Consider the following 12,546-nt stretch of genomic DNA (forward strand, 5'->3'; position numbering starts at 1 on the left):
ATAGGTTAAGTGTATGTTCAACAATTGTCTTTGACTTTTATTTGGTGGAGGAGAGAGTTGATTATAAAAAGTTAGTTTTTTTTTTTTGCTAACTATTAAAACAATTATAGCGGCTAAATCAGTGTTATAACCAATGTCACTATGAGGAACAGAATCGTCTGATTAGAGACTGGGTGTAAGAGCTTTCATATAGGCGCAGACACGAGCCCAAGGTTTCTCGACCAACGATACCCGATTCTGATTCTCTCGCAATCGCGGATACAGAAGAGAGCTTCATCGGCGGCCCCGCTGCGTCGTCGATTTCCTGTTTCCCGCTTTATGGTTCGTACCATTCTCCGATTTCTCTTTACCTTCTGCAAATGCTGATTGAAGATGTCCACTTGCTTATATATGTATCCAATGTTCGAATTTTTTTTTTAATATATATATTTGTACTGTTGGTCATTGTTGTTTGATTCGATGTTTTAACATCTAGAAAATTAATCAATTAAAAGTTTACTATTTGTCAATTGCTAATAGAATATCATGAAAAAGAGAAGTAAATTTTGTTAATAAGAAACTACCCCCGAAGATTCGGGTATCGGATGGCGAAATGAGATTTTCGTTGGAGGGAGATGTATCAATGGTTGTATGGGGAGCGCATAGCAGTAGTGATATTTAATGGCATTGTGTGGATACCCTTACAGCGCTATCCTGTGTAATTTCAAATATCTAGTCATTTAAGGTGAATAAAGGTTGATTATTTGTGGGGCTTGTGTGTGTTTAGTGCGCTCTCCTTCATCTATGCTTGCCCTGAGATGTTCTTGAACCGTTAAGAATGGGAACTAGGCTTAATTTTACCCACAAGTAGGAAGGTACTTGACTTCTTGCCCTAGAAAATTGTCGATCTAATTATCTTTCTGAATAAGCTTGCTGCTGGTTTGAGTTTTACAATTAATTTACTTTATAAGTTGTACGAAATGGGATTTGGTAGTTCTTACAGTATGCTCTTCAATTTTTTCCTGATGATGTTTTCATAACAGAATTCTTATTCATTTTCATTCCTCTTGGCTCATTCGTGGGGGGGATAATCTTAGGTATTGTGATTGTCTCCAAGTAGCAGCATTTTTTACTGCAATAACGAATGAAGGATTGTCTTTTAGAAGAATACAACTCAATTATGATTCTAACATCAGGGAGCCGGCTTTCTCTAATATGCTGCAGTAGTTGTTTACTCTTAGACCTTATCTTGGCATGTTATAGGTTTATATTTTGAGTTTGTCTTTGCATGCTATGCACCATTTACTTTTGAATTTCTTGGCTTCTACTGCCCTATTTCCAAGCCAATTGTCAGAACCATTATAGGAAGTTAATGATTTTGCTAAACTTTTGTTTCTTTGGTTCCAGTTCACTTAAATTGATTATGTAGGCCGAAGAACATCGGTTTTCTGGAACTTCAATATATAAGCTTCAATATGAATACTTGTCGTTTGAACTTTTCAGGATTCTTATTTGAATTATAAAAATATTTGTGACCAGATGCATCTTTTAGGACAGGAAAGCAGTGGTTAATGCAAATGCAAATTTTAACATGTGATTTTTAAATATTTTCTCCAACGTCCCAAGTTTTTCTTAATTCTATATAAATATTTCAAAGACAATTGCATTTTTGCACATTCAGAAGTCTTTTGCTGCATTAGTATTTCTTGTGCTCATGATTTTAAATTTAATAGGTTGTGGCTACTGAGTAGGCAGCATGGATCCACGAAGTTTTGGCAACCATCCACAACTGAAACCACCCATGTTATTAACTGGAACAGCAAATGAAGGTGGTGCTGGACCACCTATTGGTTTAATAGACATAGGTGTTAGTGAACAAGCGTACCTTTTCCGAGTTGCACTGCCTGGCATCCGGAAGAATGAATGTAAGTTTACTATCTTTACCTCTGGCACATATTGAGTACCATGCACCTTGACTTGGTGAAGCAGTTATAACATAATTATGTAAAGCATAATTCATTTGGAGTCCCTGGTTCGGATCATGGGGAATGAGGAGGAATCCTCAAACAAAGCATTATGATTATGTGTGGCATGTATTTAATATAGTTAATTCATTACATAACTAAATATATGAATTGACCAAGTAGGTTGTGCATGTTATTGTTGCAGGTGGGGTAAAATGCGAGATCCAGCATGATGGGATTGTTCACATACGAGGAGTAGTAACACCTGATGGAGGAATTCTGAAAGACTCATCGAATGTGTTCAAGTTGAGAGTCCAGCAACTGAGCCCACCTGGGCCATTTACTATTTCTTTTAAATTGCCTGGACCTGTTGACCCTCGCCTCTTCTGTCCTAATTTCAGGGGTGATGGCATCCTGGAAGGGATGGTTATGAAAGAGAGAGTGCGAGTTATTCATGTAGATGGTTGAATCCTGTCTTCCCTGAGTTTTTCTTTAGGAATGCATCTAAAATACAAAGACATTCTGTAGAAAACAATGGTGAAGTTTATGACAAAGTAATGGCAGACTGCATTCTTGATGCATCTTTTTTATTTTCCATTGCTAATATTGATGTTGTGTTTTTATCCTATAGATCTTGCTTTTCAGTGCACCTAGTATTTTTTTTTATTTATTTCTATTTAATTTAGTTTTTAAACTTGGAGCACAGAGTATGTTCTCTGCTTTACAGAATGTGTACGTTTACAGTAATTTTTTCAGTGTAGTTCCTCTGGGATACCACTTTTATTCTCACCTGGCAAAGGCCACGAAACTACGTGGATTTGATTTGATTTTTCTTTGGTTCATGAAGAAGCGCATGGAGTCGTCAAGTTGGGGAAAACTACTTGAGATGGAATTGAAATTGAGAGGAATTTTGCAGTTGGATCAGAATTCTTTGAATCTTGAACTAAAATTGATGCCCCAGCCTTAGGTAATGATGAAGGGAAGGGTTGACTTGAGGCATTCAAAGAATTTGGAAGGATGTAAGCGGATATGAAACTTGCTGGGCTAGAATCAACGTGGATAAACGAGCATCACATTTGTTATCCCCAAATGCCCATGGCCAATAAGGTCCTTGTAGAATTTGGGTGAGCCTCCATCTAATTTTTTAATTACTCAAAGACAAAACAGCGACTAAGATGTAAATTTAGTTTAATTATTGATAATTTAGTCGAAGAAGGTATGGTTTAAGGAGGCCCACGAACTAGCGAAGAAGTTTCCGCAGAGAATTTCAGGTACGTACATCAGCAATTTGTCGAATGCGATGTTGTTTTAAGCCTAGTTTCTTTGCCTTCCAAACACCAACAACCTAGTCCATCTATTGCCATCTTTATTGACCATAGAAGACATGTCCATGTGGAGCATGCAGATAAATTGGTCATTCATTGAAACTGAGGCCTGAGCGTAATGTTTCCATGGGCTGCCTGCCTTGACAAATGGCACATATGACCTTGGTCCACTGTTATTAGAAATTAAAGGGAGGGATGTATTCTCGTTATCTCAACGAGTCTACATAGAAAGTAAAGAAGGTTCCAGGTTGGGAATTACTACTATATTACAGCTGGCATGGCATAGGTATTGGATACACAGAAATTCAATGTTTTCACCGTCTCCCTATCGAGAATTAAAACTGTCACTTAATGTTAGCCCAATGATCTCCTGAGTTGGTCGTGTCCAAACAGAAAGCACAAATTTTATGTTATTAAGTTATTATATGATCCGCATCTTCTGAAGCATCAGAGTCAAAAGTCCACGCTTATCTTTCATCTGCGAAATTTCTCATACGTCACATTTGCATACCTTCTTCCTTCACAAATCACTTTCCTATCTTAATTTCTGCATATAAAAATTCTTAATCACCTCCAAAATCAGCTTACCCATTTTCATTTCCTTTCCACTTTTCCCATTTCCATCCTAGTAGCAACAATGCCGTTAAAAGTCCTTTCTGCCCTTGACTCCGCAAGAACTCAGTACTACCACTTCAAAGCCATCATCGTTGCAGGGATGGGCCTCTTCACCGACGCCTACGATTTCTTCTGTATCCCTCCAATTACTAAACTCATCGGGAGGATATACTACGAGAACCACCCCGAACCCGCCAAATACGATATCCCAACCCCCGTCCTCGCTTTCATGGTCAGCACCGCCCTTCTCGGCACCGCAATAGGTCAGGTGGTGTTCGGTAGACAAGGTGACCGAATGGGAAGGCGCAGTGTTTATGGACTCGCATTGATGCTGATGGTGTTGAGTTCTCTGGGATGCGGGTTTTCGATATGCAGGACCCGTAACTGCGTTCTGGTGAGTTTTACGTTCTTTAGATTCCTTCTGGGTGTGGGTATCGGAGGGGATTATCCGTTATCGGCAACGATCATGTCGGAGTTCGCGAACAGGAGGACTCGAGGGTCTTTCATAGCCGGAGTGTTTTCGATGCAAGGATTTGGGATCTTGGCGAGCTCAGCAGTGACCATGGTTGTGTGTAAGATATTCTGGAATGCATCAGCGAATTTGAGGAATGATCGTACGCCTGAAGATGCTGATCTTACATGGAGGTTGATACTGATGTTGGGTGCAATTCCGGCGTCTCTCACCTTTTATTGGCGTATGATGATGCCTGAAACTGCCAGGTAGTTTTAAACCATCGTTTTTTAGTTGGATTATTTTGAAAGGTGTTTTTCTTTGACTCTACTCTTTCTAGGGAAGAAGAACAACGAAAGATGCCTTCTTTCTTTCTTTCTTTCTTTCTAAGAAAACATCAAATAATAAACAAAATAAAATCTTGATTTATTCTCGTAAATCAAAATCAGTGTTTCTAAGTCCATGCTAATTAGATCTTGGTTTGAATCAGCTTCTGAAAAAACAATGCATGGAAAGTGGAAACTGTGCTGTTTGGCCGGTGGGAAAGACCTAAGATCATATATTTATTATTATTATAAGTAGTCAATTCATCTGCCCAGAGATTTCTATGTTCGATAAGTATATATAATTCGCATATGAAAGGCATATGGGCAATCATTTATTTTTTTTAATAATTTATTTGATTGGCATATGATATTAACTTTTTAATGTTAACATAACATCATCAGCTAATCGAGTGTCCGACTCTTGTTGCAAAAGCTCATTTCTATTCGCTTTAAAAAAATTCTTGTTCATGAAGAATCTCTCAGTTCTAACTCCCGTAAAATAAGGATTTAATGGTATGATATGTGGTTTGCTGATCTCCAATTAATGTGCAGATACACAGCCCTAGTGGAGAATAATGTTCTACAGGCAGCTAAGGACATGGAGAAGGTATTAGACGTTCCAATGAGCCAAATAGCAGAAGACGAGCAATGGTCACAAGATCGACCAACCTATCCCCTTCTCTCCAGAAAATTCTTTCGCCTCCACGGCCGACACCTCTTCTCTTGTTCTCTCAATTGGTTTCTCCTCGACATGGTCTTCTACAGCAGCAACCTCTTTCAGTCCCAGATTTACAGCCAGTTCCTTAAACTCAAAGACGTCAACGTCTATGAAGAAGCTTTCAAAATCGCCCGCTTCCAAGCCATCGTCGCAGTCTGCTCCACCATTCCTGGGTATTACTTCACTGTCTATTTCATAGATCGCATTGGAAGAAGAAAAATACAAATCATGGGCTTTCTGTTCATGGGTATAGTTTATTTTGCCCTTGGAATTCCTTACCATTATTGGGGGCGGCACACTAATGCAGCTTTCTTATTCCTATATGCACTCACATTCTTCTTTGCCAATTTTGGACCAAACACCACAACATTCATAGTCCCTGCCGAACTTTTTCCAGCTAGATTTAGGTCAACATGTCATGGGATTTCGGGAGCTATTGGGAAGATGGGGGCACTGATAGGGTCTCTTGGGGTTTTGTGGGCTTCAAAGGAACGAGATGACAATGATTATCCAAAAGTTAAACCAATGAGAGTTGCTTTGGTGGTTTTGGGTTTGGTTTGTCTTGTGGGAATGGTGGTGAGCTATGTATTCACACCCGAAACCATGGGAAGATCATTAGAGGAGAATGAGAATGAAGATGAAGATGATGAGGAGCAGCTTTGTTCGGGATGTTTTGCTGGTGCTAGTGGCCGCTCCGACTCGGCAGAAGTCATCGCTATTTAATTTAGCGCACTTGTTAATGACTTCCTCTTTGTACACGCCATGCATAGATAGCTATAGCCTCAGCTTCTCCATCTTCGTGTTGTATATGTACGTATATATATACTAGGCTTGCAGCAGAGATACGATGTTAGCTTAATTTGAGATGTAGTTTTGTTTTTGTTCCATATGTTATGGTTAAAGAACTGCAAGACTGCTTACATGAGAGAATAGTATATGAAATTGAAATGGGTGATTACTCATTAAATTTGGAGAAGTTTTTTTATACAACTATTTTATGTAGGTCTTACCATGACTAATTATCAATATCGAAAGCAAAAGCATAGCATAGCATGAAAAATACATTTCCAGCAATTAAATTAAAAAAGACTGATGATGGGAAAGATTAGGGTTATTGGCCCATATTCCTGATGGTCCGCAATCCCAGTGATTGGACCAAAGGCTCAGAATTGAGGAGGAGGCCCAAAGTCATCCCATAAACAGAATGGTGCCCAATAGCAGAAAATGACAAAAATTTGCAAGTCACTATCAAGTCATCGGCCCCCAGAATAAAGTGTAATATTTTGGATGTATTTTTCAATCCATCTTTCCCTTGTTTTCACTTGAAGATGACCAAGTGAAAAATTTTCTTATTCATTTACAACTGTAGTTGCACCTAATAAAAGAAATGTAATTTGCTTACTAAAAAAAAAAGTTAATTGGAAATAGAAGAGAGAGAGATGAATTGAGTGAAAAAAAGGAGGCAGGGGAAAACAGAAAGGTGGTTGAAGGAAATAAATGCAGTAATCAACTTGAAAAGCTGGTGTTCTTCCAGTCCTTTTTCATTTATATCATCTCTTGGCGCACACCCAATGAGCAGAATTTTAAAATATGCAACATGCAAGTGCGTGGTAACCATAGGCCATAGGGCGGGGGTAGAGGGTTGCGTATGATTATGTGAATCAATATATATATATAGAGGACCCAGTTGTCAGTTGAGATGATCTCATTTCCTAATCCAAATAATACAACCTGCTTCATCTGGGCATTGTCTTTTTTACAATTTGGTATTTATTTTTGAATTAATTAATAATAGTGAATTGATATTATATTGTATTATGTTATAAATGAGAAGAACATAGAAATATGAGCATTAGATCTTTGTTATCTTTTTCTTGGCTACACGTACGCCTAGCCTAGGTTTCCATTTTCTTTTTCTAAATAAATATATAATACACGTGCACCGCCACACCCTTTTAATGATATCACCATAAATACTTGTGGTCTCGTATAACCTAAACTAGGGTTTCAGCAATTAGAGGTGCCGTGCGCTTCTACAGTAGTTCCTACTATATTATATTTATTATTATGATAGCTGCGGCAAAAGGCTAAGCTGCAGAAGCAAACTCTCCTCATTTATTTTTAGATTTTGCATGTTAAAGCAATATATGGGAAACTTTTCTCTGTTAGCTCACTCATGTACCAATGGATGCAATTGCATGCATATTTACAATTACTCATCCAATCCAAGTGAACATTGTGAGCATCATTACTTCAGCATTAGGAAATCTAAAATAACATGATAGCAGGGAAAGAAAACGCATCCATTAATTTATTTTGTTTGGAGAAAAAAAGAATTTAGGTGACGATGGATGATGATCTCAGAGGCCTTCCCAGTTCTCAGAATGAAAGAAATCCAAATAAACATACTCTCTCTCTTCCCTTTTCGCATTTTACTCTCCCCATCCACGCTCTGTACACCCATACATATCTTTGCGTCTTTTTTTTTTTTTTTTTTTTTTTTTAAATAATAATAATAATAAGCTAATCCCTGATTGGATAGCCCTCTTCTCATCAGCATCAGGTGCGTTGTTGTAGGTCCCCTCCTTTATCCCTCTAAAACTCTCTCCCTTCGCCTCTCCTTCTCCTTCTGTTTCAGTGCTTAAATTCCCTATATATTACCCCTCATTATAACCCTTTTCTCTTCATCCCTCACCATTCTCTTCTCTTCTTTCTTCTACAAAATCTAACTCCATATCCCTCTTCTGGAAAATGTTGGCCATGGAAGAGCTTTTGTTTGAGCTCAATGGGGAAGATCCAAACGACCAAGGTTTGCCTCCAGGCTTTAGATTCCATCCAACTGATGAAGAGCTTATAACCTTCTATCTTGCTTCTAAGGTCTTTCATGGGAGCTTTTGTGGAATCGAAATAGCTGAAGTTGACCTCAACAGATGCGAGCCCTGGGAGCTTCCAGGTATATGCTTTGTTTTTTGTCTTCCTGGTCCTGGATGAAAAATGCTTTGCTCTCCGCTTGCGGCTCACCATTGTTGTTATTGGACATAACACCATTAAGAAATAGGAATATTAATTTTTCACTAGGGTTGCAATGCAATCGCGACACTTTCTGGTATATGTTATTCTTGCTTTGCTTGATATGATTCAAGATTCTGCATTCTTTCTTTACTTTTTATTTGTTTCGTTCTTTCCTTGTTCTTCATTGAGTTACTGATTGGTTGATTCAATTGAGGCTGGACATTCAATCTAATGAACTTCTCATTGAGCTAAGCCTGAGGGATTTAACTTAAACCACAGAAATGCAGCTAGTTATCTTCTTAAAATCTTGTTTTTCGAACCTTGTGGGTAGCTAGATGCCTTGTGAGTCATGCAGAACTACTAAACTAAACCTTAAATCTCTGCCTTGTAAATACTCTCTCGCTCTTTTTCAAATCTAGATATTTAGTCTTTAATGCTTATAATTAAGATCTTGGTTAGATTTTTGAACTGCTGACATTCATAGCAATGGCTTATTCAAGTCTACTAGATCCGAGAAGTAATGGAGCAAAAAATAGTACTATTTGTTTGAAGTCCAAAGCTTTCTTGCCGATATATATGAATATTTCTTTTTAGTTATTAATGTCACTATTATGAAGTTGAGTATGGTATGCACGTACCCTTTAAGCTATTCCCCACCATACATTTGGCTAGAAATTTGTCCATATTGTGACCTGAAAGCTCATTACTTAACTTTCTGAAAAATCCCAAATCATTAAATGTGGAATTGATAAGGCTGTAGCTATGTGCTGTTAATCAGATGTGGCAAAAATGGGGGATAGGGAATGGTACTTCTTCAGCCTGAGGGACAGGAAGTACCCAACAGGGCTGAGAACAAATAGAGCAACCGGAGCTGGGTACTGGAAGGCCACAGGCAAAGATAGGGAAGTGTACAGTGCCTCAACTGGTGCATTACTTGGCATGAAAAAGACCCTCGTTTTCTACAAGGGCAGAGCTCCCAGAGGCGAGAAGACCAAGTGGGTCATGCACGAGTACCGCTTGGACGGTGATTTCTCCTACCGTCACACGTGCAAGGTTAGTGTGGGAGTCATCGTCTCTCCCTTCCCACACACTCCAACCTCTCTCTTGTCCTTTTCCGGGTTGACTTGTTAATCTGTGTGCACTGCACGCCGACTGGACCATTTTCACTCCATTATTTAACCTTCGGGGTAGCGTCTGATGTGATTGCTTTGATTTAACATGCCCTGTTTTTGTGTCAATGGCTCTCGCATTTATTAGACCTCCAGAAAATTCACGACATATGCATTTTAATTAACACGGTGGTTTTTTATTATCATTGCTTAAACCCTGTTGAGAAAGATTTTATCGTCCTTGGAATATTGTTGCCCTGCAGGAGGAATGGGTAATTTGCAGGATATTTCACAAAACTGGGGAGAAGAAAAATGGCCTGGTGCACGGGCAAGGCTTCGTCTTGGAAGTTTCGTCACCACCCATATCTTGTTCCTTGCCTCCATTGCTTGAAGCCCCATCGACGCTATTAAAATGCCAAGATCAAGCTCCGACGGAGGTACTCCAAAATCATTTTCTGATTCACCACCAAGAAGGTGATCTGAAAAGTTTACTGCTGAGTTCCCTAGTCTTCCAATCTAACAACATAGTCTCAGTAAATGAGTTATTCCAACCCTCTTTTTCAGCAGCTTCTATAACAAAGAACACTAGAGAAACAAACAAAAACGTACACACAGACACGAACACCAACGGCGCGTCACCATCGATGCTCTTCAAGTCCCCCGTCTCGCATCAAGATTGCACTTTGAAGGAACAATCCAATATTCCAAAACAGTGCAAGACAGAGGCAAACTTTTCCTATTTTCAACTGCCTGATGCTAACAGTAATATGAACTGGGTGGATAAGGTTCATCCAAGCCCATGCATTCAATATCCCTTGTCTTGTGAGATGGATTGCAATGTTTTGGGGATCTCAGCAGCTGCTACTGATTCAGACATTACTGCCTATGAGATGTCCACTTCAATTGCTTTCAACGGGGCCGGCTTTCAGATGATGATGTTAGATACTCCTATCAGACACCCTGCAGAATCTTGGCAATTAGATTCTTAAGATCTTAGAGTGTCCAAACAGCTAGTGCCATACTAGTTCATATGTATACAGTATATCATCTATATAATGTAGCCCCTGTGTTCATTAATGTACTGCAGCATAATTAAATGTAGTGCTCGGAGATACGAACGTATCTATGTAGTAATTTAAGGATTTTTAGAGATGTGTTTTTTTTGCTGTTGGGTTAAGACATTTTTCTTATCCGTCTAATAAAGATTGATGACAATGGCCACATCTCACTAGATGTGGAGGTAAAAACGGGACGCAGCAGGTGAGAGTGAGGAGCTGTTTGATGTGACACGGTGGATGGGATTGGAGGTTCCAGTTGTTCATACTTGGGTATAGTAATATTTTGACGTCACTTTGTGTTGATGATTGGCAATAGGATTGGGTCCCTCTGCATGCATGCGCGCTGGTAGAGCTTTTGTAGGGGCCTGCCAATCTATGCTCTATAAAAACCGAGGCTAGGGAGACAAGAATTTGAATGCATCTGGAAAAGCTTTGCATGATTCATAAAGTCGATGACAATGGCATCATGAATTTGTTGTTCTTGTTAAAAAAAATGTCGTGCAAAATCCTGGATCCATGTACAGGAGGGGACAGCCACCAACGCCTGCATCAACAAATATCACATGTAACCTTGGGTCATGGTGACCGGTCATCTTTTTCCCATTCTGCCTGCTTCTAATCATCACAAAGTTGGGTACGTGGAAATCTGGGGAGATTATACAAAATTTTCTCGGGAAATCAGAGTTTCTATTCTTCAATTGCACCTAGTTGTTTTGTGATCTGGATTAGATAGAGCCGCTACCGGCCCAACCATTCAACTAAACCATTAAACTCGATCCTACGAAATTACTGGAGCAGGAACTACAATCAAGATATGTTTTATGGGTCGAGCAGAGCACAATCGATAAAGGGTCGAATTCACGTTCCAGGATCTAATATACTAAGATTGGCAAATGGCAGCCCCGTCGTAGCCACCATACAACTCACCCATGGCGGCCATAATCTATAGGTCCGAGTAAGGGGAAAAAATAATAAAGCCTACAATTAGTGCGAGTATCGCGAAAATTTTTCTCTCACCAATTGCTATACCTCATGCAGCTATAAACAATAATCTAGCAGCCATAAACTAGAGTGCCTGGACTACATCTTGAACTCATCTCACGTAAGCATTTGTGTATAAACTATAAGCTATAAAGTCGTAATCGAATCCCAAGATCATATGCAGCCCTCATACTATGTAGCCATCATGTGTTCCATGTCATATATATTAATTATTACAATTTGTAAAGAAATAAAAGATAAAGATGCAAAATGTGGTAAACTTTAACATATGGTCTCCTTTATACCATGTATTCATTGCTCATTACCAATGTAACATTTCCAAATGACTTGAGCTACTCTAATTACAAAGAAAGAGCACCGGTGTTTGCACCAAATCATGAATCATCCAGAATTTATTCCACAATTTGATGAGGCTGTTACATAGCAGACCTGTAATTCCCTTTGAAACAAAAAAGAAAAAAAAAATAGGGAGAGAAATAAAAATAGAATGAGTTGAGAAAATAAACAGGAAACGGAGAAGTAATAGAGAGAATTAGAGAAGAGGAGAGAGCAGAAATAGAGAAAAAGAGTTTATCTTGATTACTAATGATTTGGATATCTTTCTCTTTACAAGTAAGTTCCTATTTATACTATTTTGGGTCACATAACTACTTTCTACAATTACAATAGACTGAAGAGACTATTCTACTATTTCTTTATTCCTTAGTCATTACATTCCCTACCCCTTGAAATCATTCTTGTCCCCAATAATGAATAAGGAAAGCAACAATATAACTATGAAACTGTTGCCTCCATATGTAATATATTCCAACATCAAGAGATTGGGAGAGAAAGGAAACAAAAATGAAAGAAGGAATGAGAGAAGATAGAAGAATTAGAGAGAAACAGAAGAAAAGAGGGAGAAACAGAGGAAAGAGTAGAAATTAGGGGGAAATAGAGAAAGAAAGGGATGAGGAATAAAAGAAGAAATAGAGAGAAAACAGAACT

The 12,546-nt window shown here is 38.7% G+C and overlaps 3 protein-coding genes across 8 annotated transcripts; all 3 read left to right on the top strand.

Moving 5' to 3' along the window:
* Positions 1 to 27: 27 nt before the first annotated feature.
* LOC110606010 (increased DNA methylation 3) lies at positions 28 to 2,533 on the top strand. Of its 4 annotated transcripts, none has more exons than XM_021744722.2 (3): positions 28 to 321; positions 1,731 to 1,904; positions 2,149 to 2,533. In XM_021744722.2, exons 2-3 carry the CDS (start codon positions 1,736 to 1,738, stop codon positions 2,409 to 2,411), a joined length of 432 nt encoding a protein of 143 aa, XP_021600414.1. In that variant the 5' UTR covers positions 28 to 321; positions 1,731 to 1,735; the 3' UTR covers positions 2,412 to 2,533. The 4 variants fall into 4 exon arrangements, with proteins under 4 accessions (XP_021600414.1, XP_021600412.1, XP_043808850.1 ...); XM_021744720.2 differs by having other exon boundaries at positions 38 to 321; positions 1,713 to 1,904; XM_043952915.1 differs by lacking the exon at positions 28 to 321 and adding an exon at positions 455 to 854.
* Positions 2,534 to 2,678: 145 nt separating this feature from the next.
* LOC110606135 (probable inorganic phosphate transporter 1-9) lies at positions 2,679 to 6,368 on the top strand. Its single transcript, XM_021744900.2, has 2 exons — positions 2,679 to 4,603; positions 5,213 to 6,368. The coding sequence occupies exons 1-2, from the start codon at positions 3,906 to 3,908 to the stop codon at positions 6,099 to 6,101; spliced, it is 1,587 nt and encodes a 528-aa protein (XP_021600592.1). The 5' UTR covers positions 2,679 to 3,905; the 3' UTR covers positions 6,102 to 6,368.
* A 1,599-nt stretch (positions 6,369 to 7,967) lies between these two features.
* On the top strand, positions 7,968 to 10,673 carry LOC110605785 (protein CUP-SHAPED COTYLEDON 3). Of its 3 annotated transcripts, none has more exons than XM_043952914.1 (4): positions 7,968 to 8,331; positions 9,169 to 9,443; positions 9,763 to 9,973; positions 10,064 to 10,673. In XM_043952914.1, the coding sequence occupies exons 1-4, from the start codon at positions 8,130 to 8,132 to the stop codon at positions 10,486 to 10,488; spliced, it is 1,113 nt and encodes a 370-aa protein (XP_043808849.1). In that variant the 5' UTR covers positions 7,968 to 8,129; the 3' UTR covers positions 10,489 to 10,673. The 3 variants fall into 3 exon arrangements, with proteins under 3 accessions (XP_043808849.1, XP_021600114.2, XP_021600113.2); XM_021744422.2 differs by having other exon boundaries at positions 7,969 to 8,331; positions 10,067 to 10,673; XM_021744421.2 differs by having other exon boundaries at positions 7,977 to 8,331; positions 9,763 to 10,673.
* The last annotated feature ends 1,873 nt before the right edge of the window (positions 10,674 to 12,546 follow it).

The sequence above is a fragment of the Manihot esculenta genome, chromosome 18 (assembly GCF_001659605.2).
Source record: "Manihot esculenta cultivar AM560-2 chromosome 18, M.esculenta_v8, whole genome shotgun sequence".
Lineage (NCBI taxonomy): Eukaryota > Viridiplantae > Streptophyta > Magnoliopsida > Malpighiales > Euphorbiaceae > Manihot > Manihot esculenta.

Coding starts and splice junctions, on each gene's coding strand:
- LOC110605785 (XM_021744421.2), top strand. CDS start 8,130: ATGTTGGCCATGGAAGAGCTTTTGTTTGAGCTCAATGGGGAAGATCCA. Junction 8,332..9,168: donor CGAGCCCTGGGAGCTTCCAG/GTATATGCTTTG, acceptor GCTGTTAATCAG/ATGTGGCAAAAATGGGGGAT. Junction 9,444..9,762: donor CCTACCGTCACACGTGCAAG/GTTAGTGTGGGA, acceptor GTTGCCCTGCAG/GAGGAATGGGTAATTTGCAG.
- LOC110606010 (XM_021744722.2), top strand. CDS start 1,736: ATGGATCCACGAAGTTTTGGCAACCATCCACAACTGAAACCACCCATG. Junction 1,905..2,148: donor TGGCATCCGGAAGAATGAAT/GTAAGTTTACTA, acceptor TTATTGTTGCAG/GTGGGGTAAAATGCGAGATC.
- LOC110606135 (XM_021744900.2), top strand. CDS start 3,906: ATGCCGTTAAAAGTCCTTTCTGCCCTTGACTCCGCAAGAACTCAGTAC. Junction 4,604..5,212: donor ATGATGCCTGAAACTGCCAG/GTAGTTTTAAAC, acceptor ATTAATGTGCAG/ATACACAGCCCTAGTGGAGA.